Source organism: Cygnus olor, chromosome 1 (assembly GCF_009769625.2).
Source record: "Cygnus olor isolate bCygOlo1 chromosome 1, bCygOlo1.pri.v2, whole genome shotgun sequence".
Lineage (NCBI taxonomy): Eukaryota > Metazoa > Chordata > Aves > Anseriformes > Anatidae > Cygnus > Cygnus olor.
Window position 1 is genome coordinate 178,858,238 of NC_049169.1, and position 23,454 is coordinate 178,881,691.

Here is a 23,454-nt window from a genome sequence, read left to right on the forward strand (position 1 = left end):
GAGGAACTGTGCTTCTGACACAGGTTTCTTCACTGAGCACCAGACGTTGGGCAAGATGATCCACCTTTTGTTTTAGTCATCTCGCCGAGGATTAGACGTGTGGGGTATTCTGTGTTTGCACAATACCTCAGATGAATTTTATTACATGATAAATGATTTTATGATAAATTCCTAATCATGACTACATATCTCTGCTGTCATTAGATGCTCCTGAATGCCCACAGCATGGTGCACCAGCTGCATAGGCAAGGTCTCAATGACAGCCCCCCTGTTCTTATTTACCAGAGGGTTCCTGACATCGTTCCAGCTGTTAGACCCTTTCCCCCGAGCGGCCTGTGCAGTCTCAGTTTCATCATGTGTGTGAAAATTAGGGATCTGCTGTTAACTCCCAGGTGGATCTTTGCAGTAGGTGTCAGTGTCCTTCCAGCGTCCTCGTGCCTGGATACTCTAAATGAAGCAAATCTTCCTGATGCCTTTCTTCATTCACTGGGTAGCCAGTATGCTGATAAAATCAAAACTAAGCTGTCACAATTTCCTAACTGGACTCTTTAAAAACTTCCGTGGGGAGATGCTGATGGCATTCATTTCCATTTAAAAATGCTGAAATGCCGGCCGTCGTCTTCCGCTGCTCTGCCAGTTTTCACCCCGTGTGCAGGTTTCCCTGATGCTGAGGAACTTCAGCCTCTGGCGTGAAACTTTTTTTTTTTTACTTAAAATAAAGTATCCGTTGCTGGCTCCCACTGTGACCCTATTGTTCACAGAGCAGCTATGCCTCCTAAAAAAAAATGCAAATGCCAACAGGTTGAATAGGCACGCTGTCCCCGTGCTGCACGGAGGTTGGCTGTTAATTAATCTCCGCTGAGTGTTCACTGCTTTATTTTCTGTCGCAGTGTCTAAGATTTTCTGTGTATGTAGTTTCTCCTCTGGTTTCTGAATGTTGAGGTCATTTTCAGAAGTGAGAAAAAAATGTTACTGCTGCTGTCTCGGTGGCTCTGGTTAAAATGAAGTCCTAGGTGCCTATGTCACTGGCTAATAATATTTAAAATACACTTGTCCGAGGGAATCAAAGTCTTTGTTAGGGAAGTAACAAATAAACAAGGGTATTTTTATTATGCAACGGTAAGTGCAAACAGCAAGTGGAATCCTTGCTGCAGAATACATTGCATGTAAGTTGCTGCCATCTTTATTTTGAGATCATGAACTCCCAAAGCGAGTTGTTTCTGAGTGCAAACTGCTGTTATATTAGGGAAGCCTGGCTTTATTTGTTTTTCTTTTTAATGAAAAGTAACAATTTGCATTAGTGGACGAATCTGTTGTCATCTACCCAGATGAAAATACAGAGCGCTCCCCGGAAATGTTGCTGTAATTCCAGATTTGGGCATAATGGCTGAGAACAAAATACGCTTTTTATGTGAGCAATCAAATATTTATAAGAAATGGAGCCAGTGATCTAATAGGAACTGTATTGTTTCAAAATAGCGTATACTGCTTACGGTTTTTTCTTACATTTCAGCTTTAAGTAATAGCTATTCTAAGTCTGAGGCTTTCTTTTGCTGAAAGTTTCAGGAGGGTTTTCTGAGCTTGGAAGTTAATGCCTCCTTCAGCTTTTCAAAATGCTCTTATAATTCTACAACAGCGTTTCAATTTTTATGTAAAACAGAGGATGTGTAACAGAGCAGAGGCTGCCTTAACCGTGCAAACAGATTACCCACAGATTAACTTCTGTATTATGATTACGTGTATATAAATACATAGAATCTTTCTGTGAGAAGAAATTACAGGTCCCTGATTAGTGCTCACCAGATTCTAAAGTGTGGTATTTGGCATTGACGAGGAATGTGGAGATGAATGGCTTCTCGTGGTGCTATACCATCAGGCTGAGCCTGCCTGAAGATGCAGGTGGGTCCTGGTGGCTGGGGAAGAAGGGATCTCACGGGAGGAACCATCATGTCATCTGGGCACACCACTTGCTCTCCAGTAAGGTCAAGTAGAGCAGGATTATCCCCGATGTGTAGCTGTCTGGAAGCTCCAACAATTTTGTGCTGTCTGTTCATGCAGAGTGATTTTTTGGGTCAACGTTCTCAGCTGCCTGCCCTAAAACCACTTCTAGTTCCCCCACCCAGAGCAGGGGAGGCAAATGGGACTGTGTTTGAAACACTCGGTTGCTGCAGTGCACTGTCCCAGTTTGAACTGCCCTTACTTGCAGCTGACCTTTCATCTCGCTCTTCAGTTCGGGTTGATTTTCCTCCATTTTGGTTTTCTGCTGAATTGAAACTCTTGGAAGTCCAGAAGGTTTGACCCAGAAGTGGCATTGCCTGGGGAACTGGGTCTGAAACCCAGTTAAAAGTAACCCTCTTTTAACTGGGTGGGTGGTTTGGAGGCATGAAAGCAAGTAGTAAGAGGCAAGATCTGCATCGTGCACAGTGTCACCCAAAGGTACTGCCACCAAACAGCAGCGAGCTGCCAGCCGCCACGGACCGCGCCGCGCTCCTCCCATCCCACCTTGAGACCTGGCTCCCAGCTGCAGATCAGCTCTCTCAGCACAGTAACTGCATCTTGCTCTACTTCACCTGCCTAAGTGCATTTTTATTTATTTTTTATTCTCACGAACCCGTCCGCACGGTAAGGAGTGGAGTTTAGCCTTGAATCTGAGTGTCTTTCTTCCACCCACACTCTGCCATCTACTGAAGTATCTGGCGGTGGCACCACCAAAAGCTACCTCACATGCACACACAGGGATTGCAAACAAAGCAGTGGAGATGCAAGCATACACATCAACACATACCCGATATAAATAGCTGTTTCACCTGCTCTCATCACCTCTTAAAAAACGCGTTGCACAACAGCAGCATTGTCGTACAAAAATGCTTGCACCCTCGTTGCTGCTGTAGTGAGCGCATTTGTTTTAGTGACCCGGCTGCCAAATAATGACAGCATCTCTACATCAGATTGCATTTGGGAAGGTGTACAGAGACAAATCGATCTCCTGCTGCCACCTGCTGGGCTTTGCTCGCTCAAAGACTGAAGTCATCCCAGCAGTGAACACCCTTGTCTCCATTCACGGCTGCTTTGGATGAAGAAAAGACCCTAAGAAACGAGAAGTGCATCTCGTCTGGTATATATATCGTCCTGTTGGACAAAGCGGTCTCTTCTGAATAGCCCTCGGTGCTCTGGGACAGGTTTTTAAGGATCATTTTGCTACATCCGTCTAAACGAAGCATCATTGTTAGTGGGATCAGGATGTTTTGGGCTTTGTAAATTTCTGTGTGTAACAGGAGTGAGAGTAACAATCGCTTTCTCCAAAAGACACTTTTATTTTTAATGACTGCGAGCATATTTTTACTCGTTTCCCATTTTTTCCATTTGGCAAAACACGAGCAGAGTGTAAAGAAGAAAGACTGGGCGATTCTTTTTTGGGGTCATCAGCAAATCTTTGCTGTGTTAAAGCTTGGAGTATGTAGATATTTTCACTTAGTGTAACTGCAGCTACAGAGAACAGAAGGGTTCCCGTAACTCCTGCTCAATATAAGCACTCATGGAGGATTAAATTGCTCAGACTAAAGCAATTATGAATTCAACGTGGAGATTCTTAAACTGTGGCCTCTGGTTGCCATGGCAATCAGTCGAAGTCAGCACTGATTAATATTTAAACAAACAAGCAGGCAAATGGCTCTTGAAAAAACTGCAGCAAATTGCTGGTGTTTAATATAAGGAGTAAAGGAGGGTGGTAGCTGTGAGCTGTCTGGTGTCAAAGTTCATACTACTGGTTATCAGAGCTCTGCATTTTTTTTCCCCATAATTTTCCTTAATATTTGAATTTCCCTTCCTAGTCTTAATATTTGAGTGTATTCGGAAATCCTCTGGCACCTACTCGACCCTCCTCTAAAAACAAGGCAGTAATAAAATGCTTCAAGCTTTGCAAAACGGCACGAAACCCAACAGCTTGGGGCTTTGATGGGATCAGAAGAAGACAGAGGGTTTGCAGATACTGAAAATTCTAGTGCAAGTAAGCTGATTCCTCTACCAAAAAGCCAAGAGCTTTTAGCCCGGCTCGTGAAATCCCAGCAGGAAGATCTCTGCGGCATACCAAAAGGTACGGTGGCTACCTTAAAGCAGGCCGAAGGAATTTCACAGCGAAGGTCATCCTACAACAGAAGGTGAGCGTTTGCGGAGTGCAGCTGGAGGCGCGAAGAGCCAAGGACCTGCAACGTTGGGGACTTCTGGCAGCCGGCTCCGGGAGCGCTCCTCGCGTACGGTCGCCATCTGCACCGCGAGCCGTCTGTCGCGGCAGCGAGCTCCCGAAGCAGAGAGCATCCCAGCACCCCCGCGCCTTTGTCGTTTGGTAAGAAACAGCACAGCACACAGATTTGGAGACCAACTGCGCGGCTAACGCTTGCGGCACTTCGGGGAAATCTCAGCCTTTTGATTTTTCAAGCGGCCCGTTTTTAGGATCACGGCACGGCCCGTGGGATCACAGCCATCACCTCCAGTGATGAGCACCCCACCACGTACCCAGACTGTTCCCACTGTAAAAAATGTCGGTCTTATATCAAAATGAAGCCTCTCCTCGTGCAGCTTGTACCCGTTACCCGATCCCTCTCCTGACTTTTTGTGCCCTGTTGGGGCTGCACGATGCCAGCCGGGGGGGGTAGCTGTCCCACCTGGGGGTCGAGCACCTCCTGCTCCGCTCTGTGTTGCCCCCCGGGGGGTGACAGCTATCCAGCCTTCTTTTCAGTGAGGTCCTCATCAAGGCAGCGCTGCTCAACCATGTAAAGAAACATGGTTTTGCTGTCTGTCGGGTTATTTCCTCGTCGGTCGTGCTAACGAAGTAAATGGGATTTGGGAGATGAGGCGATGTCATGTGTGAAGTGGGAGCTGTGGCAGTCGGGTGCCTTTATAACTCGTTTGTAACTGTTTATAACTTGGGTTTTGTTTCCTTTCAGATATACTTGAAAGAAATTCTCCGAGAAATAGGCATCTACAACGTGAAGGGGACCCACAAAAACACGTGGGAGCTGAAGCCAGAATACAGACATTACCAAGTGGAAGACAAGAGTGATTAACAAAACTGCTTACGAAGCAGAAGAGAACTACAGAGGAGATTGACTGCACCAAGGGAGCTGTTGTGGGTTTACAGACAGAACTGAGCACAGCCCAACTGTGCAAGGCTAAATTTAAATTAAAACAACCAATACTTTGTAATTTTCCGTAGCCTCATTTGTTTTTCAGAGGAATATTTCTTGTAAGTTTCTATAAATGTTTGTCTTTCGACAAAAAAAATATTTATAGAATAAACTCGTATTAGATTTATCTTTATTAGAAATCTTTTGAGTTCAGATCTTGCTTTTTCTGGATAGCTTCGTGGTTTTTCTAAGCCTCAATAACTCAGGAGGAAAACATGTCCTAGAGGAACCTGTAACTTTGTATTTTTTGCATTCCTGTAGAGCCAAGTTCATGCTCTTTGCTTCTGCTGTGATCCGTCAGGGCTTTGTCTGGAAGGCTGCGAAGATGCTCGATGCTTTGTGTAACGTTTGGGTGGCACGGACGCTGTGCTCCTTTTGGATTGGGAAAAATAGCCCAGCCGTGGTGCTCATCACAGTCCTTAGACTTCATGGGAGCAAATAAACAAGTAAAAAAAAAATAATAAAGGAAAGATAGTTTGATATGCAGGTGTGGGAAAGAAGACAATCCCTTCTGGGTGGTTACTGGGGAAAAAAAAGAAATGTCTGTCTACTAAGTACGTCAAGGAATAGATTTATCTTTTTTATTATTATTATTATTTTATCTATGTTTTATGCTTCAGCACACCAATAAAATCATTATTTTAATTTGTACCAAGTAATGATCTGCCTTATTGACTGAAAGCATGTTATGATTTTGATAGTGTAGGTATGAATTTAAAAACAAACAAACATGTTTTTATTGGTGGCTTTGCCACAGGGTTTCCATGTGTTTTGGGGAAGATTTCTTAACGTATCCACGTCTCCATTCCCCCATTTCCAAAATGCACATTGCGAGGTTGTGTAGTCAGCATCCTTTAGGGGTGGAGCAGGGAGGTAGATGGCACAGGACTACTTATTTTGTTCTGAAAGCTTGTGTGTTAGAAAACAGAGCAAAGAAAACAGAATGGAAAACAACTCATTAGTGTACCTGTAAATGAAATAGGTGAGATTTTATAGCGTGGCTGACACATTCCCTCTGGTCTTTCAGATGCGTGCATCGCTTCTGCACACAGTAATAAAATGATTGGCCTGTTTTAAAAGCAAAGATACCATTATTGGTGCACTTTGAAGGAATAAAAGCTTGGGAGGGGGATCGAATGCCCTAGGAGCTTTGTAAAACAAGCGCCCCTCTCTCTGTGCACGTCGCACATTGTGGTTTTGCTCAGACCATTTTTTTCAGAGTCGTGCGTGTCAGTCCCTCTCTGCAGACACGCTTCCTGCCGGCGCTCAGCCTTCTGTCCAGGCTTTCTGAACAGCTGATCGTGTCCCACGGACCCAGGAGTGCTCTCGCAAATCCTGCCAGTGACTCTCCCGTCTCCTCAGATGCTGCGAGCAGGAGGGCCCAGCCTGCTGACTGCTGCGGAAGATATTTGAAGCCGCTGAAAGGAGCCCAGGAAGTCAGCGTTCTTGGCTTGCTACGGTACGGCGTGTGCTCCCCGGGAATAGCCAGAGCCCGCATGCACTGCTGTCCTCCTCGTGCTGCTCGAGTCCTCTGCAGACTCGTGTTTGCAAGCACGGGGGGGTGAGAACACTCGCTTCCCCTGAGCTGGGCTGCTCCGCTGCATTCGTGCCCCGTTAGAGCAGCTAAGAAAGCCGAGGTGGGATTCTCTGGTGTGGCTCCTCACCTGGGCTTCTAAAACCATGCCAGGAATGCCGTGCAGTTCTGCTTTGGTACTGTTGTAATTCAGTGTCAGAACCGAAAACGACCCTGCCATTTCAGAGGGAAAAGGTTAACCTCCAGTGGGACCGCTAGTAGGATTAGCTTAGGAGGAAAGTATTTTGGATCTGCATGTGTTTTGGGGTTTTGTGTGAGTTTACTGCTTCACATTTTGCCTCCAGCTTGAGAGGGACATAATCAGTCAGCCTCAAATGCCAGAAGACGTAAGCAGAAGTGGGTGTTTTATTGATCTGCTGAGGGCCTTTGGACCGGGTAAGCCGGCTGTAACAGAAATCGAACGGAGCACACTTTTTTATAGGGTTTATGTTTTTTTTACCATATGTATATTTATGGGCATTGTTAAAAACATGGATAGGGCAGTGGGGTTTTCAGCCAACGAGCAACGAGGAGATTGAGGAAAGCCAAGGTGCCTTGTCTGACCTGCAGCCCTCTCTGGAATGGTGCCAGAATTCCCAATAAAATGGGGAATGGGACAACGAAGAAATGCCATTTAAAAAAAAAAAATGGCTAGGAAACCTTACATCAGGATAAGCTAGGCAAAGATACCCAGTGAACAGACTGATTTCAGCTCCTCATCCAGCCTGCACCCAAGCCATGGGGTCCTGGAGCACAGCATGCCCTAAAGACAGAAGCAGCAGGGCAGGCACTGCTACGAGACCCGAATCACCCCTTCTGGGGCAGCTCGAGGTACGGGAGGACTGGCCTCACTTCGGGTGAAGCCGCGATAAATATTTAGCATTTTGGGCAACCTCATTCGGAGCCGGCACGTGAGAATGAGCCAAAATCCCCGGCTCTGCTCCACTTGTTCCGCAGGGAGACCTGACGCGGTGCTGTTAGCAGGATTGCCATCTGCTGAAAGAGAGGAGGAGAAGGCTCGTAGGCGTTCGTGCCTGCTTGCCTGGCCCCCGCGCTTCGATTGATTTAAAGCACGAGCTCACAGCGGCGGTGAGTGCTGCTTCCCTGCTGGTCTCCCCATGTGCTGCTGCCTCTGCTTGCTGCCGAGCTCTCAGCTAGCACGGGTGTTCTTCAGCGCGAGTGGTCGGAACAGTCCACGAGCAGCTCCCGTAGGAACCAGCAGAAGCATTAACCTCCTAAATGGCATTAAATTAAATTAAAAGTGCATCCACGCTCCTAACATCACTTCTCCCTGTTGAGCAGGTCTTTGAGCCATCAGGGATGTTACACCCGGTGCGATGTGCCGCGAGGAGGCGGCTCTCGAGGTTTGGAGACGCTGGGGACTCCTGCTGTGCTGGGTGCTGGTGTGGGCACCGCGCAGTCCCAGGGGCTGCACGCACAGCGTACACGTGAGGCATCGTGATGCTGAAACGGCAGCAGCTGCGCTCTGCAAAGCAGCTTCGGAGTGGGAAGGTGTTGGAAAGCCCCTGCTTTAGCGCTGGCATTGGCTCAGCAAGTCGCCTCTCCCCAGGAGCTAACGTGGCGTTTCACAGAATCACAGAATTGTCTAGGTTGGAAGAGACCTCCAAGATCACCGAGTCCAACCTCTGACCTAACACTAACAAGTCCTCCACTAAACCAAACATCCCTAAGCTCTACATCTAAACATCTTTTAAAGACCTCCAGGGATGGCTACTCAACCACTTCCCTGGGCAGCCCATTCCAATGCCTAACAACCCTTTCGTTTGAAAGCTTCAGGGCAAGGACTTGCCACCAGTGAAGGGTTCCTGCACCAAAACAGCTTTGCTGGTGCACGTGCTCAGTTGGTAGACGCAAGGGAACAGAGATGGAGCTACCCGAGATCTGAAAGCCTGCTGCTCACGGGCTGGAAAGGGACAAAAAAGTGAGAGCCTGGAGAGTACAAGAAGAGAAAGGGGTGGGGAGCTTGAACACAGGGACCTAGGGACGTCGCTACGGGCTTGCTGCTCTGATCCTGGTGGATGCCCCCTAGAAGCTGGCCATGCTCTGTGTCAGCCACCAGCGCCTTCAGCAGCTGCTCCGAGTTTGCTACGGCCAAGCCGGGCGCCCTCCTGCCTGTGTCAGCTCTGCCCACCCACGGTCACGCGTCCCCGAGATGGCATCTCCGTGAGTCAGCCTCCATCGACACGGAGCAAACTGTTTTTCTTGCTAACGCGCTGTCGGAGCTGAGCCCTTTCTCCAGGCTCACCTGGAGGGGCCGTGCAGCTCCTTGTGCTCTGCAAAAAGATGGGGCTGGGCCCAGCCCGCCCCGCTTCTCGTGCCAGCAGCAGGATGGAAAACCTTCAAGGCTCAGCTCTCGTCTGGACCAAGTAGGTCTAACATTTCCACCTTCAGCTCTTACCACCGAGGAGCTAGTTCATGCCATGCTGGGCAGAGGGGAAGCTCCCCCTTTCCGCTCGTTAACCGAAACCATCCAAAATCTTTGACTGCATGGCATTTTGGTGCAGGGAACCTGCAAGTACCTTGGGATGGGAAACCCAGGACTCCCGTAAGCCAGTGCCGTGACTGCAGGTGCCGTTCGGCATCATTTCGGCTAACCCCACGCGTGCTGTGCAGTGGGTGAGATGTGAGCACCACCACCGGAACTCTTGCTCCACTTAATAGTTTTATCCCTAAAACTCATTCTTAAAATTTCCACAGGGACACGAGCACCTCCAGGAGGAAGGCTTGCTGAAAGCTTTCAGCAGCTGCAAGACACGGGCAAGCCAGCCCTTTCTTGACCGCTGTACCGTAGAAAAATCGATATGTAGTCCAAAAAGGCCTCCCAGCATCAGCGCTGTGCATTTTGGCTCCTTTCCGCCATTTGAGCGAGTCGATGGCTCCCGTCTGATGGCTGGAAGCACACCGCTGACACGCAGCGGCTACGTGCATCCTCAGCACAACGCCTTTGTGCTCCTGCATAACGCTCCCAGGACCGCCAGCGTTAGCAGCCACCCCAAAAACGTGCTTAATGCTGCTGTCAGAAAGGGCTGCAGCCCCCATAACCCCCAGCCAGCAGCTCTGGCTGGCCACTGGCACAGGGAGGGCATTTGGGGTTTGCTACCTGCAGGCTGAGGCAGCAGAGATGCCGCACTCACGCTCTATCCTCCCCCCCCCCCAAAAAAAAAGAGTATTCCTCCTTCCTTCCTCTTCCCGTTTTCTTCTCATTTTTGGCCATTTATTTTCAGCCACATCAGAGCTCCTTTGGCTGCCTGCTGGACCGGACACCCATCTTTCCTCCTCCAAGCTCTGGTTCGCAGCATGGGGAACAGGAGAGGCAAGAGGGGGCAGCACGGAGCCACCCAAAGGGAGCAGCCCCAGGGCGCAGGCAGGTGGTGAACCCCCAGGAGCAAATTTCCAGGAGGTTTGTCAGAGCAACAGCTGAAAAAAGCAAGGGAAAATGAAGCCACCGGAGCAGGGATCACAAAACAGCACGTCTGTGCTCCCAGCGATGGACTTGGGGCTGTTTACGCCGAAGACTTTCAGGCTTGGCTAGTTTTTCTTCTCCTCCCGCTGAGACGTTTCTCCCCAAGCTGAATTAAGGCAGCGTTTAACCGCTGTGGGCTCGGGGCGATGCAGAGACTGATTTGCCAGCTGGCGGAGGATGAAATCTCGCTTTGCAATCGCAGGAGCATCCCGGGGCCGCGGGTGCGGAGCTGGAGAGGTCAATGGGAGCGGAGGGAGGCATCTCACCCGCTCCAGGCAATCAGCAGCAGCGCAAGAAGCCGAGGCAGCGTGATGCAGACGGATCTGCTGTTTAATAAAAGCATCCTCCCTACGTGGCTGCTGCTGAAAACGCTGCCAGGACTGCAGCAGGCCAGCCCGAGATGGCGATTTGCTCGAGGGAGGGAAGCACGTTGCGGCACATGAGCAAGACCCAGCTGCTGCAGCACCCGGGTTTTAACAGCGCGGGCACTGACCTGCAGGAGACGGGCTTTTCCCAAGCACGTCACTGCACGCAGGCCGGAGAGATGCAGTAAAAGGGCGGAAAAATGACCAAAAAAGTGGATTTGCAGAGAGGGCTGGGCCCAAGCTATCGAAACCCAGCTGTGAAGAAGAGGAGGAATAGGCACGGAGGTCAACAGCTGAGGAGAGCATTGGGCACACCCAGCGTGGGATTTTCTTCCGCCAGCCCCGACGCGCCACGTGGTTAAGCACAGAAGTAGGAAACTAAGAAGGAAGGAGGGAGGGTGCTGGCTTTTTTTTTTTTTTCTTTTTATAACCTGTCAGCCCTCTGCTGCCAGCTGGCTCTTGGCTGGTGAAGGTGTGCGGGGCTGAAACCTGAGCTGTCAGGGCAAAGAGCCACTTAACCCGCGCCTGGGGTTTGAACCCTTCCCATGGCAGAGCCCTCCAGCTGCAGAAAGCGCCTTCCCCAGGAATGCGAGATACAAGCCTGATAAGTGCACGTTTAAAACAAGCCGCAGCTGTTTCCGAGCTGTCCTTCCGTTTGGTCTGTTTAACTACCAGGGTTGTTTGTTGTGACGGGGGACTTGTCCCAGTGAAGCAACCCCAAAGCTGCACCGATGCACCCGTATAAACCCTTGCCTTACCAAACCACTGGAGCTCCTCAGCCCCAGAAAGCAGCTGCTTGGAATAGAGAGGAGGCAGCCGCACGGCAGGAGGGGAGACAAACGAGCTGTGTAGAAAATTTGTGCACCGTTGATTTCTGCCCGAGCTGATGCTTGTACATGCGGTTACCAGCCACAGCACTCCCACGCCACCATAAAGAGCCCTAAAATGACTCCCCCGAGTCATTTAACCTCTTCTCTAGCACCAGGCCGCCTTGATGTTGCACAGCATCAAGATTTGCCCCTTTTCCCTGAGACAGCAAAGCCCTTTTTGGAAGCACAGCAGAGCAAAACCCCTTCCCCTCCAGCCTGCCAGCAACAAACAGAACAAAATCCAGCGTCCCACGGGCTGATGCTCTCCTCCAACAGGCTCTGACCGAAACACAGCAGCTGAAGGGAGGCTTCTCAGCAGAGGCTGTGCTAGAAAGAAGAGCGTGAGATTGTTAGGCGCGTAACCGAAGAGTTCGGCATGTGGGCTCACACCAATTAAGTATTCCAATTGGATGGGAGTGCAGACAGGACAGCGCACGAGCTCCTGTATGCCATTCAGCCCGGCAGCAGGGCTGTCGTCGGGGTTTTAAACACCTCGCTTTTCAACACAGCGCCTCTGTAATTTGCCCCAGACCTCGCGTGGGGTTCGCAGCCTCAGCAGCCAAGCAGGAGGACGAGAGCTGCCGGGTCCTGGCGCTGCACAAAGTCACTCTGCTGAGGAGTAAACGTCTCAAACCAAGCAAGTGCTTAATCCCCTATCCTTTAAGGAACTCAGTTTTTCACTGGTGTGATCTTACCTTTGCCCCTTGCATTTCCTCACCTGGTAAATGAAGCCCTCTGCCAGGAGACCAAGGGCTGGCTCACTGGTTTTTATTTTTATCCCACATTTTGAGCATACCTCCCCTCTGGGTGAGGGCAGAGGAGCCTTAATTCATGCTGCTCGGATTACCCCAGAGTTGTACCTCAGCCAGAAAAACAGCTGTCCCGAGACCTTTCCGGGCAGGAGTTATGGATGTAAATGGAGTTTAAATCGAGTTCCCACAGGACTACAGCAGGGTGTGTTTCAAACACCTCTGAGATAGCTGCTTGGGGGCACTCTGCTCCCACCTCCAGCCTCTATCTCGCTCCTCCCAGCCCGCTGCCTTATCTGACTGCTGCACAAACCTCCCTCTGCTTGCACTTTGGGCACCTTGGGTGTCTGGGAGGCCTGGGGCCTCCTATCAGCAGTGGTGGAGGCCGTGCTCTCCCCTTTCAGGCACTTTCACTTCCCAAACCCCTGCTGTCACTGTAGTAACTTCAAGACTTGCAGCTCAGGAGAGCATCCCCGGGGAGGAGCTATCCCACTGCCCGCAGCAGCGGAGACCTGCTCGCCCTGGTGAGGCTGCCTCAGGGCGTTTGTGCTCCCTTCTTCAATCCGGACTGCCACGAGGCCAGGCAGGCAGAAAGCGCAAGGAGTCCGTTGCTGTCGCATCTCGACAAGAACCAGAGAAGCAACGGGTGTTTGCTCCAGGTCTGTCAAAGGGATGCGTTTCCCGGCGAGGAACACGGCAGGAACAGCAAGCTGTGAGCACCCGGCTCAATCCCAAGCCCTGCCACGCACCCAAATCCTGCAACTCCAGTGAGGTCTGTTCAGTGTGCTCCTGGCTGCCTGTCAGAGAGAGGAGCCGGCACCGCGGCTCCGAGTGCTGGTGCTGGACTCCTGCTCCACCCATCCTCCTACCTTAATCCCGAAGTCACACTACCTCTGAGGACAAACATCCTCGTCTGATGAAGCAGCTCAGCCAGCGCTTAGCTTGAGTAGCACATATTCCATCCTTTTTTTTTTTAATCTTCCAATTAATTTTGGTGTCTCTCCCAGAGATGGAAGTCTCTGTGCACTCACAAAAGATGAGGAGAGAAGGTCCACTTCATTACGATGGCAGTTCTCAGGCTTTGCCTTATTCCCCTCAGCCTGCTCTTGCACTCCAATGCCACAGGTAGCAACTGCACGAAGTCTGTCTGGAGACAGCCCAGTGGTAGCAAACCAGGCTGCATTCCTGACACCGCCAAGTCCTCGGACAAAGATCTTGCTGAAACCTCTCCTGCAAGCCACTAAGAAACACGTTAGACCAAGAGGCATCACCTAGGACGGGTTTAAATGAGTTTTATTTTAGACAACCTACATGACAGATGTTTTTCTTTTTTAAAACAATGCCTCCACTCCAAATCAGGGTCAAAATTAAGTGAATAAAGCTCAAGATGACATCAGTCCAGTTGTTAGACATCGCCGATTCCTGGTGTTGTGCTGATGAAGAAACAGCAGCCAGCTATGAAGACAGGTGATCCAAAACCATACTGTTTGATTCGTTACTGCAACAAGAGCAGCAGGCGTTAGCTCAAGGTCACGACAGTCACGGTAAGTTTCTGCAACCTATTTTTGTATTCCCCAATTCAATCTGAGCTGCCACAGCCAGGCAGGCAGAAAGCACAAGGAAGTTATTTTTGCATCTCAGTGCAAACCAGAGAGCCACAGGAAAATTGCTCATGGTCTATCAGAGGATGCTGAGCGCTTTTATGATCTTAGGGAGCAGCTGGCATCAGCTGTTGGATCAAGCCAGACCGAATGCTCATTCCCATCCTGTCTGCTTGACGCACCGAGTTTCAGATTTCCTCTGAAGTTAGTACTCGTTTAGGACAGGCTCTGGGTCTGATGTATGCGCTCTTACAGGAGCCGTACCAAAAAGCTGTGAACATTTCCCCCCCCAGTAGGGATGCCCTGCTATTCTTTAACCCCCACTTTGAAATACATGGAGTTGCCTTGATTGTGCACCCAAAAACTCTGCCCAGCTACAGGGAAGGTGCACAGGCTTCCGCTCAGAGGAGCTTCCAGGGTCCAGGACACATCGCACTTCAGTGAAGCGATAGGAGCTGCTGTTTTGGCCAATAACAAGCTCCTACAGTCGGGCTACCGTGCCACACTAGAAGTTGTGGCATCTTTACACGACTTGCACACCAGAAAGCCTGTAAATGGCTTTACAGGTAAGTTTGGCTGGCTATAAGCAGGCTTCCTAAGTCCAGGATAACTGGACAAAGCGATCAGGGATTGATCCTGTGCTGCTGGTCCCCAACCAATCATAACACGCCCAGAATAAGCCAAAACATACAAGCAATGGGATCTAAATAGTTTCATTGCTACCACATTCAAACACAGCTAACAAGAAAGCAGACCAGAGGTGCTGCCTGAGCACAAACAGTTGGAGCCTCCAGACTGAGTAAGGTTAAGTACTCAGTCAGGTGTCACCATGTTCCCAAATTCAGGGCAACGTTTAAACACAGCTCTTGCATAACAAAATAAGGGCAGATTAAGGAAAAGAGTGAAACACAATAAAAGTACAGCGCTCCAGAGTTCACCCACAGCAGAGGGATCCAAAATAGAAGCGCTCCATTTCAGGGGGCATTGTTTTCAAACTGACAGTCTGAAGACATAACCAACCGCACACAGCTCACCGAGGCAATTCTTCCTGCGTTTCTCAGCAGTTACGTCACGGTGAGTCACCGCAGTGAAGCCATGCCCCCTTTCAGCATGATTCAGTGGCATACAAGGGAAGTCTCGGCCACTTTACGTAACACGAAGCAGCAATCTGACTGTACTTGCGTGAACTTCAGGTTTTTAAAGTTACTGTTCAGCTTTTAGCAGAGATACTGCTGAGTGACTGAAGAGCTAATGACATATTTAGGCACGTTGACCCGATTCAGATCGGCACTTACACATTTCTCGATTTCTAAGCCGTCCTTAAAGAAAATCATATATGGGGTCACACCATCCTCACGGAAATCCAGCAGAGCCACCATGCCATCTGGATTCATGTTCTCTCCTACAAAGAACTTCAGAGAAACACGTTACTGAGACATTCAGTGAGCTATCACCAGGAGACACTGCCCATTACGCAAAGCAGCTGTAACATCTCCAAGCTAAGTTTAAAAGCCTCCCTGACCAGCTGCAGGGGGTTTGTTTCCTGCAAGCTGACCATTTTAGTACCACATGGCATTACCACACTGCCATGAACACTGAAGTAGGGAAAAGGGGCCAGAGTAATTCACCTCCCACATCTTTAACTCCACAGTTCTCATGTCGTTAACTTTGCTTGTAGTTATCACCACAAGTACTGCAAAAGTTGAGGCAAGATCCCCAAACACCTAGAAGTCTTCGAACTATTTCTCCTCCCTGACTCTCAGGACCACAAACACTCTCAGAGAGGGTCCAAGTGAGATGTCCCCTAAACAGGGAGCTTCAGAACTCAACAAGCTAGTTGAGCAGATAAACCAATCTCAGCTTGTATTACCAAAGTACTGCTGTAAGGAAACACAAGTTGTGTTACCTGGTAGTTTTTGAAGTTAGCGAGGATGTGTTTGATTTGTTCTGCAGCCCCTGTCATGAAAGGCTTTACTCTCTCTGGCTTGTGTTCCTCAAGTCTGGCTTTGATTCTGGGAGGGGAAAAAAAAGCAAGCTTTGAAAACACATTCTAGCCTATTGACTTCATCATGCAGCATCCCATCATAGCAGAAAGTTACCAGCAGTCACTGTTTGATCTTGTTGTGTTTCCCACCACTCCTCCAGAAAACCAACCCACAAAATTTTAACTTCATTTTGCTAGTGAATTAGAAGAACAGTGCTTGCCACTCACAACAAACTCATTTTACTTGTGGGTTTGTGCTAGACAAAAAAAAGTCATTTCTAGAACACCAGGAGTATTATCCATCAGTATCACAGAAAAAGCATTTTCACCTTTAATGCCAGCCCATCAAAGTCTGAGCAATAGGAACTACACTTTGAACTAGCAAACAGCTCCATTTTACACACAGCTTTGGACATTTAAGTTGTCTAGTTCAGGAAGCTCTCCTTTACCACCCCACCCCCCTCCACACAAATGTTTGGCACAGAGGAATCAAAGAAAACAACAAGGTTACAAATACTACCCAAAGCATGTGATCTGGTCTTCTACCTCAGCCAAGATAAGCTTAGATAGTCCAGTATTGATTCTTTAGAGCTTCAGTTTTGCCAAGTATTAAGACATCACCGAATTTCGCAGCCAGTTTGGCACCTGCATCAGAACTAACATCTACTAAGAAAAAAACTCAACACTACTTTTAAGATCTGTGACCTAGGAACCCTGCAGTTCCACCCAGAGAAAAAGCCCACCCGCACTTACGCTTTCATGTAGTCCTTGATGTACTTCTTGTACGACTCTTTTGTAAAGCTGGTTTCCTGAAGATGGTGGTTTATTACTATGTCAACACCAGTTATGACCGTGGCTTCTGTTCCCTCTCCCTCAGGACCTTCAGCAGAGGCATTGCCACCAATTAGAGAGTCATCAATTTGACCCTCTGTCCTGGTGACCATCTAGATTTAGAGACATCAAAAAACTTCAAGGCTCTGCGAAAAACCTCGACACTCCTGCTCTTCTTACACACCTACGGCCTGACAGCAGGGCATGACTTCAGAGCCACAGCTAGAGGCAAGGAAACAGACTGCAGCACGAGCGGGGTGTCCCTGGGCCAGGCTCCCCTCCTGGGGCCTGACCACAGCCCTATTACAGGCTATGGTCCCTCTGGGTCCCCCCAACCCCTCTGAGGCACCCCTCGAACTGCCCCCGCCCCCCCAGAAAAAGCCAAAAAACATCCTTTTCTCCCCACCCCATCTCCCCCCAAAAAAGAAGGCCGTGGGCCCACTCACCTTCCCCTCCACTTCCAGGCACAGGCCGTTCGCCACCTCGCGGATCTTGTAGATGTCCGAGAACATCTCGTCCTCTGTGGTGAGAGGGACACACACACACACACACAGCGCCCGTCAGCCGCCGCCATTTCGGGCCCGTGCCCCCCCCCCCCCCCCCCCGGACATGCGCGGCCCCGCGCCCGGCCCAGGCCCGGTCCTCGTCCCCTCACCCTCTCCCCCCTCACCCCCCCCCCCCCGTCCCCTTACGGCTGATGCAGTCCCGGTAGATGATCATGGCGGCGGGGGCGAGGCGGAGGGAAGGGCAGGAGCGGCCGGAGTGCTCTGCGCGGCGGCGGCGGGCGGCGGGCGGCCGGCAGCGAGGCGGAAAGGGCCGAGTCAGCGCCTGCCGGGGCTCATATAGCGGGCACGGCCCCGGCGCGTCACCGCGCCGCATGCGCGCTCCCGCCCCCCCCCCTCCGCCCGCCCGCCCGCCCGCCCTCGGTACCCCGCCGCGCACGCGCGCGCGCGCGCCCCCGCGCGGCCGCCATTTCGTGGCTCCCCCCCCCTTCCCCTGTGGGCGATACCCTTCGCCAAGGGGCTCGGCTGTGTTTTGAAAATAACAATAAACGGTCATAATAATTAAATTATAATAACTAAATTATAATAATTAAATTATAATAAGTAAATAAAATAATGGTTGAGAGGTTGTTAGGCTCCTCCTACCGCTACTTTTCCCTCAGATACATGGGTTTGCACACAGACACGCCATTTCTTGTTGATGGACTGACTGGGGAAAGAGAGAAAAATGTTTTTTTTTCTTCCAAGGATTAGGCCCAGCAGTCAGGCTGGGGTGAAAGGCAGGATACTAAGGGCAGTAATGCTGCCCTAGGCTTTGTTTTACCACCCTCGCGCACACCTCCATGCATCACCTTATCTCCATCAAAATAAATGTAGACCTCCCTTGAGCCCTGATCCTTAGGGGACATTGACAAAAGACCTTCAGAAGACATCATGGGACTTAAAACACCTAATGCTGCCAACAGTCCCAGACGTGACACAGATATCAGAATCACAGAATTGATATACAGAATAGCAGGGCACAGGATACAATTCTTTGTCCGTCGTCCTCCTCACAGGATGCAGTTCCCTGTCCCTCACCCTCCTCAGGCAGTAAATTACTCATTGCTTTCTTTGTGGGGGTCAGAAGAGCTCCTCTTTATATCTCCTCCTCCTCCTCCCCTGCTATCCCTTCCTTTGCTCCATATATCAGTGCCTTTTCTTTTTTTTTCATTTTTTCTTTCTTTTCTTTTTTCTTTTTATTTTTTTTTGTTATTATTTTTTAGATGGTCTAGCTGCTTACATAATCTGAATTTATAAGTGGTCGTTCTCCACCATGTTTTGCTTTCAAGACTACTACGGCCACTTCAGACCTGAGGAGGGGGCTTCTGCCCCCAAACTTGTGTTTTTAATCGGTGTCAGCTGGCCTGATAAGAACTATTCCCTTTCTTTGCAAGCCTTGCCACAGTGGAAAAAGAGCAGCTTACATCTTTAGCAGTGGGCTGAGTGACGGGAGAACATTTGGCTCCTTCTCCGCAGCTTAATATGCAGCTAAAAACATCCACTTTGTAGGTGTGTGTCGGCTTGGTTTCATTTTGAAGAGATCGTTCTAGAAAAAAATGAATATTTCTATAGTAGCATCGAAACTTCGTACGAATTTGGTGACTGCCTGTTTATTGGAGTCAGGGTAGAAACCCTCTGGCACTCCTGGTAGAGCAAATGGACCTCCGGGTGGCTTTGCCTGCAGCTCTACATTCAGACTTGCAGCCATGAAATGGGAGATTTTGTTTAAAATGCATCAGTTAAATAGGTCAAGGCTCCTGTGTGAACACCAATTTGATGTGGAGTTAAGCTAAATCAACATCAAATTTTAAAAGCTTTAAATGAAACTAGGAGCATTGACAAGGTTTTGTGTCCTTTTAACTTGAGTTGCTTCTAAAACTGATTTAAACGCAGACAACTGTGAATAAATCCTGGGACTAATCCTGGTGATATTTAAATTGCTGTAGGCTTTGCTGCGGTCTAACCCGGGTGGGCAGCTCAGCACCACCCAGCCGCTCGCTCACTCACTCCTCCCACAGTGGGAAGGGGCAGTGAATCAGGAAGGTAAAAGCGTGAGAGCCCATGGGTTGGGATAAGGACAGTTTACTGGGAAGCAAAAGCTGTGCGCACAAGCCAAACAAAACAAGGGGTTGATTCACCCCTTCCCATCGGCAGGCAGGTGTTCAGCCACTTCCAGGCAAGCAGGGCTCATCACGTGTAACTGTTTCTTGAAAAGACAAATGCCATCACCCCGAACGTCCTCCCTTCTTCCTTTCCCCCATCTCTTATTGCTGAGTGTGCTGCCACATGGCATGGGACATCCCTTTGGCCAGTTTGGGCCAGCTGTCCTGGCTGTGTCCCCTCCCAGCTCCTGGGGCACCCCAACCTCCCCGCAGGCAGGGCAGCACAAGGAGCTGAACAGTCCTTGGCTCTGAAAGCACTGCTCAGCAGCAGCTAAAACATCTGTGTGTTATCACCATTATTTTCGTCAAAAACCCAAAACACTGCATTATATGAACCTTTGAGAAGAAAATTAACTCTATCCCAGCCAAAACCATGGCAGCTTTGCAATAAGCACAGAGATACTAGTGCTGAGAATTTTCCTGTGATGCCATGTAAACAGATAATTATTTACCATGCTGATCCTTTGTGATGAAATAGATTAGAAAATGCATTAAAAACAGTTTTTCAGAAAACAGCATTGTTTGAAGAAAACTTTAGCATTCCTCACTTGCTTTCCCTGTAGGCACCTCATGCATTGAGCCAGGGATAATGCATTTCAAAGCAGTTGTCTAAAAAGGCGGTCCCTCTGCAGCAGGGGGCATTTTAGATGCTGATTGACATCTAAAATGACAAGACAGGTTTTCCTGACAGTGCATCTCATCTCTGGAGACATGTAAATCCTCATGGGCTGACAAATTCCTGTGTTTTTATAGATAAGCCTTTGAATATCGTTTGAGCAGGATTTTCTAGGCAGGTGTCTACAGAGTTGTGCAAGAAGCCTCCTGCATGGAAGATGCATCTCAGCTAGCCATGAATTACTGCAGTGCTACTCAGTTACACTAAATATTAGCATCTGGATATCGTTGTGCTCAACTAATTACTTGTGTCTTGGATTAAAATGGCAGACGACAGCTGATACTTTGCTATTCTTTCTCTAAGCAAACAGTACGCTTTCAGCCCATCATGGCGACTTGCCTTGACTGGTATGGAAAGCGAGGAGATCCTGCCCACAACTGAGCATCTTGCGAGGTGCAGTGTGTGGGAATAAATGAGAAGTGAGGCTGAGGAGGAGAGGTGAAGCTGTGCAGTGGAGCAGTGTGTTCTAACCTTTAAGGAGGCTCTGAAAGTCACATAGAAGTGATAATATTTTACATCAGATACTGGATGTGGGGAGAGGGCCCTGAAATGTGTATAGCCTGGTGGAGAAAAACTATAGAATTGAAGACCAACCAACACAAGACAAGCCAGGCAGTCACCACAGTTGTTTACGTAGGGATTGCACGTAGGATTTGCATGTAGGGTCTGACCCCACAGCCCCAGCCCCAGGGAGGCCTGACACCGGCAGCCTGACCCACAGCAGTGAGAGCCGGCACTGGAGGGAGGCCTGGCCTGTGATCAGCTTGTGTCTTCACACACCCAGCTGGAATTTAGGAGCTGCGACTTTGTAGCCCCTCATCCCACCCACCCAGATGGAAACAATAGCTCTAACTGGTCTTGTTGAAATTCCCTTTTCAGGAAGTTTCAGGGCAATGAAGACTTCATCTCTAGGTGCTAAACCTTTCAATTCATTGGGAATTGACCGCATTATCAGAAAACCACATTATCAGTTTGACTCTTTGCGCGTTTTTAGGTTATGCAATACAGCCCAGCCTTTCAGTCCCTGCCAATCATTGGGGACTTCTGGATTTCAAACCGAAATTTGTAACTTGGAGCTCCCTTGGCAGCGTACTAAGCCAGAATCCCAGACCACAAGACAGGCACTGGAAAGAGTTGAGCTTTGACTATCAGTGTAGTTTGTCTGGTCCAACCTACTCACAGTGGAATATGGATTACATAGATAAAGGATTAGATAGATAAAGGCACCACTTTTCAGAATGCTGGAAAGGTCTTCTGTTTAGCAATCCCACCTGCACTCAGAAGCAATGCAGATTTTATTACCCTGATGTTCACAGTTTTTGCAGTTCTTCATCTTGTGGCTGGGTCACTGAAAATCCTCTGCATCTTCCATGGTTTTACACCCACTGCTCTGTTTCACTTAAGGATGGCTAGCTGCACTTCTTCAGGCAGACAGAGAGGTCCCTGGATAAAAACAAAAAGCCTTTTTATCCATGCCATCAAAAGCACTATTTCAGCTTACCTACAGCCCTTCCAGAGGGGATGTGTGAGGGTGTCACGCTGGCCTGCACCACAGCTGGTGCTTTTTTAGTAAAAACAGGACTTAAACTGCCAAGATAAGAACTTTAAAGCAAGGCTACTGCCCAAAGCTGTAGCCGTGTTTTAGACTTGCTGTCCGTTTGACTAGAACTATGGTAGAAAAGCCCAGTTTTGCTCCTGTCTCGGATCTTGGCTGATTTTGACACGTTGGACAAATGGCCTGAATAGGTGGAAGACACTTTATCAAGGCCAGTGGGCCAATGAGCAGTCAGGCGAATTTTCTAAAGGAAAATCCACTGAGGGCTTTTAAACAGAAAGAAGCAACATGAGGTTCAGACAGGCTGTGAGCCACATGCTGTGGGAAGCTGAGGGGGTGTGCTGGGGGAAGTGCCGCATTATCCTGGCCCTGGCCCTCTGCTCTTCCCCAGACGTCTGCTGCTGGCAAATGCCAGAGGACACCGAGCAGATGCTGCACTAGAGGCACCTTGGTTTGCCTCCGTATGGCTCCTCTGGTGTTATGTTCCTGAGCGCAGAGCAGAAACGATCAATTGCAGGCACAGGACAGAGAACCGGGCAGTTCCAGTACTGTCAGTGGAGAAGCAATGAGTGGACTATCAACAGCCTTTCCTGTCCCTGCAGGCTTTTGAGGATAGGCTAGACTAGAAACTGCCTCAGGTGAGATCAGGAATTATGTCAGATCCATCATGAATGACAGATAAAACCCGATCCTGCCCTGCAACAGAGAGACAGCCTGCCCCCAGGTCCTTTCTAGCCCTATTCTGTGTGGCCCAATGACTCTTAGATGAGCTGTGTGCTGTCATTTACACCTGTTTAGTATGGTTACACAATTGGGATAAAAATAATTCCCTCATATCCCTATTTAGAATGGACAAGAGGGTTTGGAAAAGGGATATTGCCAGAGAGGAGTGTGCTCATTGTCCTGCATGGCAAGATGGGTGTGTGTGGAAATTACGTGCACAGAGGGAGAAGCATTCAGGTTCTGCAGTGCCCAAAGCTTTAATCCTGGTACAATTTCATACTATAGTCCTATTTGAATATAAAATTATATGGTCCTTTGACTCAGATTAGAGATATGTGGGAGAAAGGGCTCCCTCCTTCCATGCCAAACTGAAGGAAAAGGGGAGCTGTGATTTAAGTGCTTGTGTTTGCAGTGGTCAGACTCTGCCCTATCTGCATGCAGTGATCCCTAAGCTCACTGGTTGGACTTACAGCAGAGCAGTAGAACTATAAATTAATCCACAAAAACAGAATCAATGCACACCTGACTGGTTCAGCTGCTTTGCGAAAAAAAAAAAAAATATATATATATATATATATATATATATGTAAATAAATAAATAAATAAAATGAGGATGTAATTCATCCTATTTAACATCACAGTTCCATCTCATATCTTAGCTGTTTTTTCTGGATCTTCATCCTAGGTCATGTCTTCTACCTCCAGAACCCCCTCCAGATTCCAACAGCTTTTTTTCTAATGCCAAATAACACCTCTGCCTATGCTGAATTGTGTCCTTGGTTAGCCAGCCCCGTTGGGAGGACTTCAACAAGCCTGTCCCCACTAGATGTCTGTGTTTGCCCTCCAGATGTAAGGCTCCCTGCTTCTTGAGGTGCCTGTGATGTGCAGAGATATCCCACTAGGTGGCAGAACAGGAGCCGGTGGATGGCAGGCAGGGCACTCCTCACCCTGGTAGGAGGCCAAAGATTTTGCCACTAGTCTCATTCCCACATTGCCTGGAATGCCCCAGGACCAGCGTAAGAAAAATTTAATCTTGGGCCTGTAACTGGTACCACCTCTCCGGGCTCCTGGCCAGGTGGATGCTGCACACAAATAGCGTTCTCCCCAGATAATTAGCGTCCTCTTGTGATGAGCTGGGGTCTACTGAGCGTTTA

General features: G+C 49.1%; 2 protein-coding genes, 1 long non-coding RNA gene and 2 other non-coding genes across 5 annotated transcripts in view; 1 reads left to right on the forward strand and 4 right to left on the reverse strand.

Annotated features, from left to right (window-relative positions):
* GTF2F2 (general transcription factor IIF subunit 2) overlaps nucleotides 1–5,834 on the forward strand; it is a 90,902-nt gene extending 85,068 nt beyond the window's left edge. Inside the window, exon 9 of the mRNA XM_040541736.1 lies at nucleotides 4,944–5,834. Coding sequence (XP_040397670.1) covers nucleotides 4,944–5,063 — 120 coding nt within the window. The 3' untranslated portion in view covers nucleotides 5,064–5,834. The remainder of the gene's footprint in view (nucleotides 1–4,943) is intronic.
* Nucleotides 5,835–7,197: 1,363 nt separating this feature from the next.
* Nucleotides 7,198–11,667, reverse strand: LOC121062120. Its single transcript, XR_005815421.1, has 2 exons — nucleotides 7,839–11,667; nucleotides 7,198–7,749 (listed from the first exon to the last, which is right to left on the reverse strand). It is a non-coding gene; the product is annotated as an uncharacterized LOC121062120 (long non-coding RNA).
* A 1,098-nt stretch (nucleotides 11,668–12,765) lies between these two features.
* On the reverse strand, nucleotides 12,766–12,901 carry LOC121064234. Its single transcript, XR_005816433.1, has one exon. It is a non-coding gene; the product is annotated as a small nucleolar RNA SNORA31 (small nucleolar RNA).
* Nucleotides 12,902–13,501: 600 nt separating this feature from the next.
* On the reverse strand, nucleotides 13,502–17,500 carry TPT1 (tumor protein, translationally-controlled 1). The gene is made up of 6 exons (XM_040541754.1): nucleotides 17,332–17,500; nucleotides 17,086–17,159; nucleotides 16,562–16,752; nucleotides 15,731–15,836; nucleotides 15,120–15,236; nucleotides 13,502–13,721 (listed from the first exon to the last, which is right to left on the reverse strand). Exons 1-6 carry the CDS (start codon nucleotides 17,357–17,359, stop codon nucleotides 13,719–13,721), a joined length of 519 nt encoding a protein of 172 aa, XP_040397688.1. The 5' UTR covers nucleotides 17,360–17,500; the 3' UTR covers nucleotides 13,502–13,718.
* LOC121064233 lies at nucleotides 13,787–13,916 on the reverse strand. The gene has a single exon (XR_005816432.1). It is a non-coding gene; the product is annotated as a small nucleolar RNA SNORA31 (small nucleolar RNA).
* Nucleotides 17,501–23,454: the final 5,954 nt, after the last annotated feature.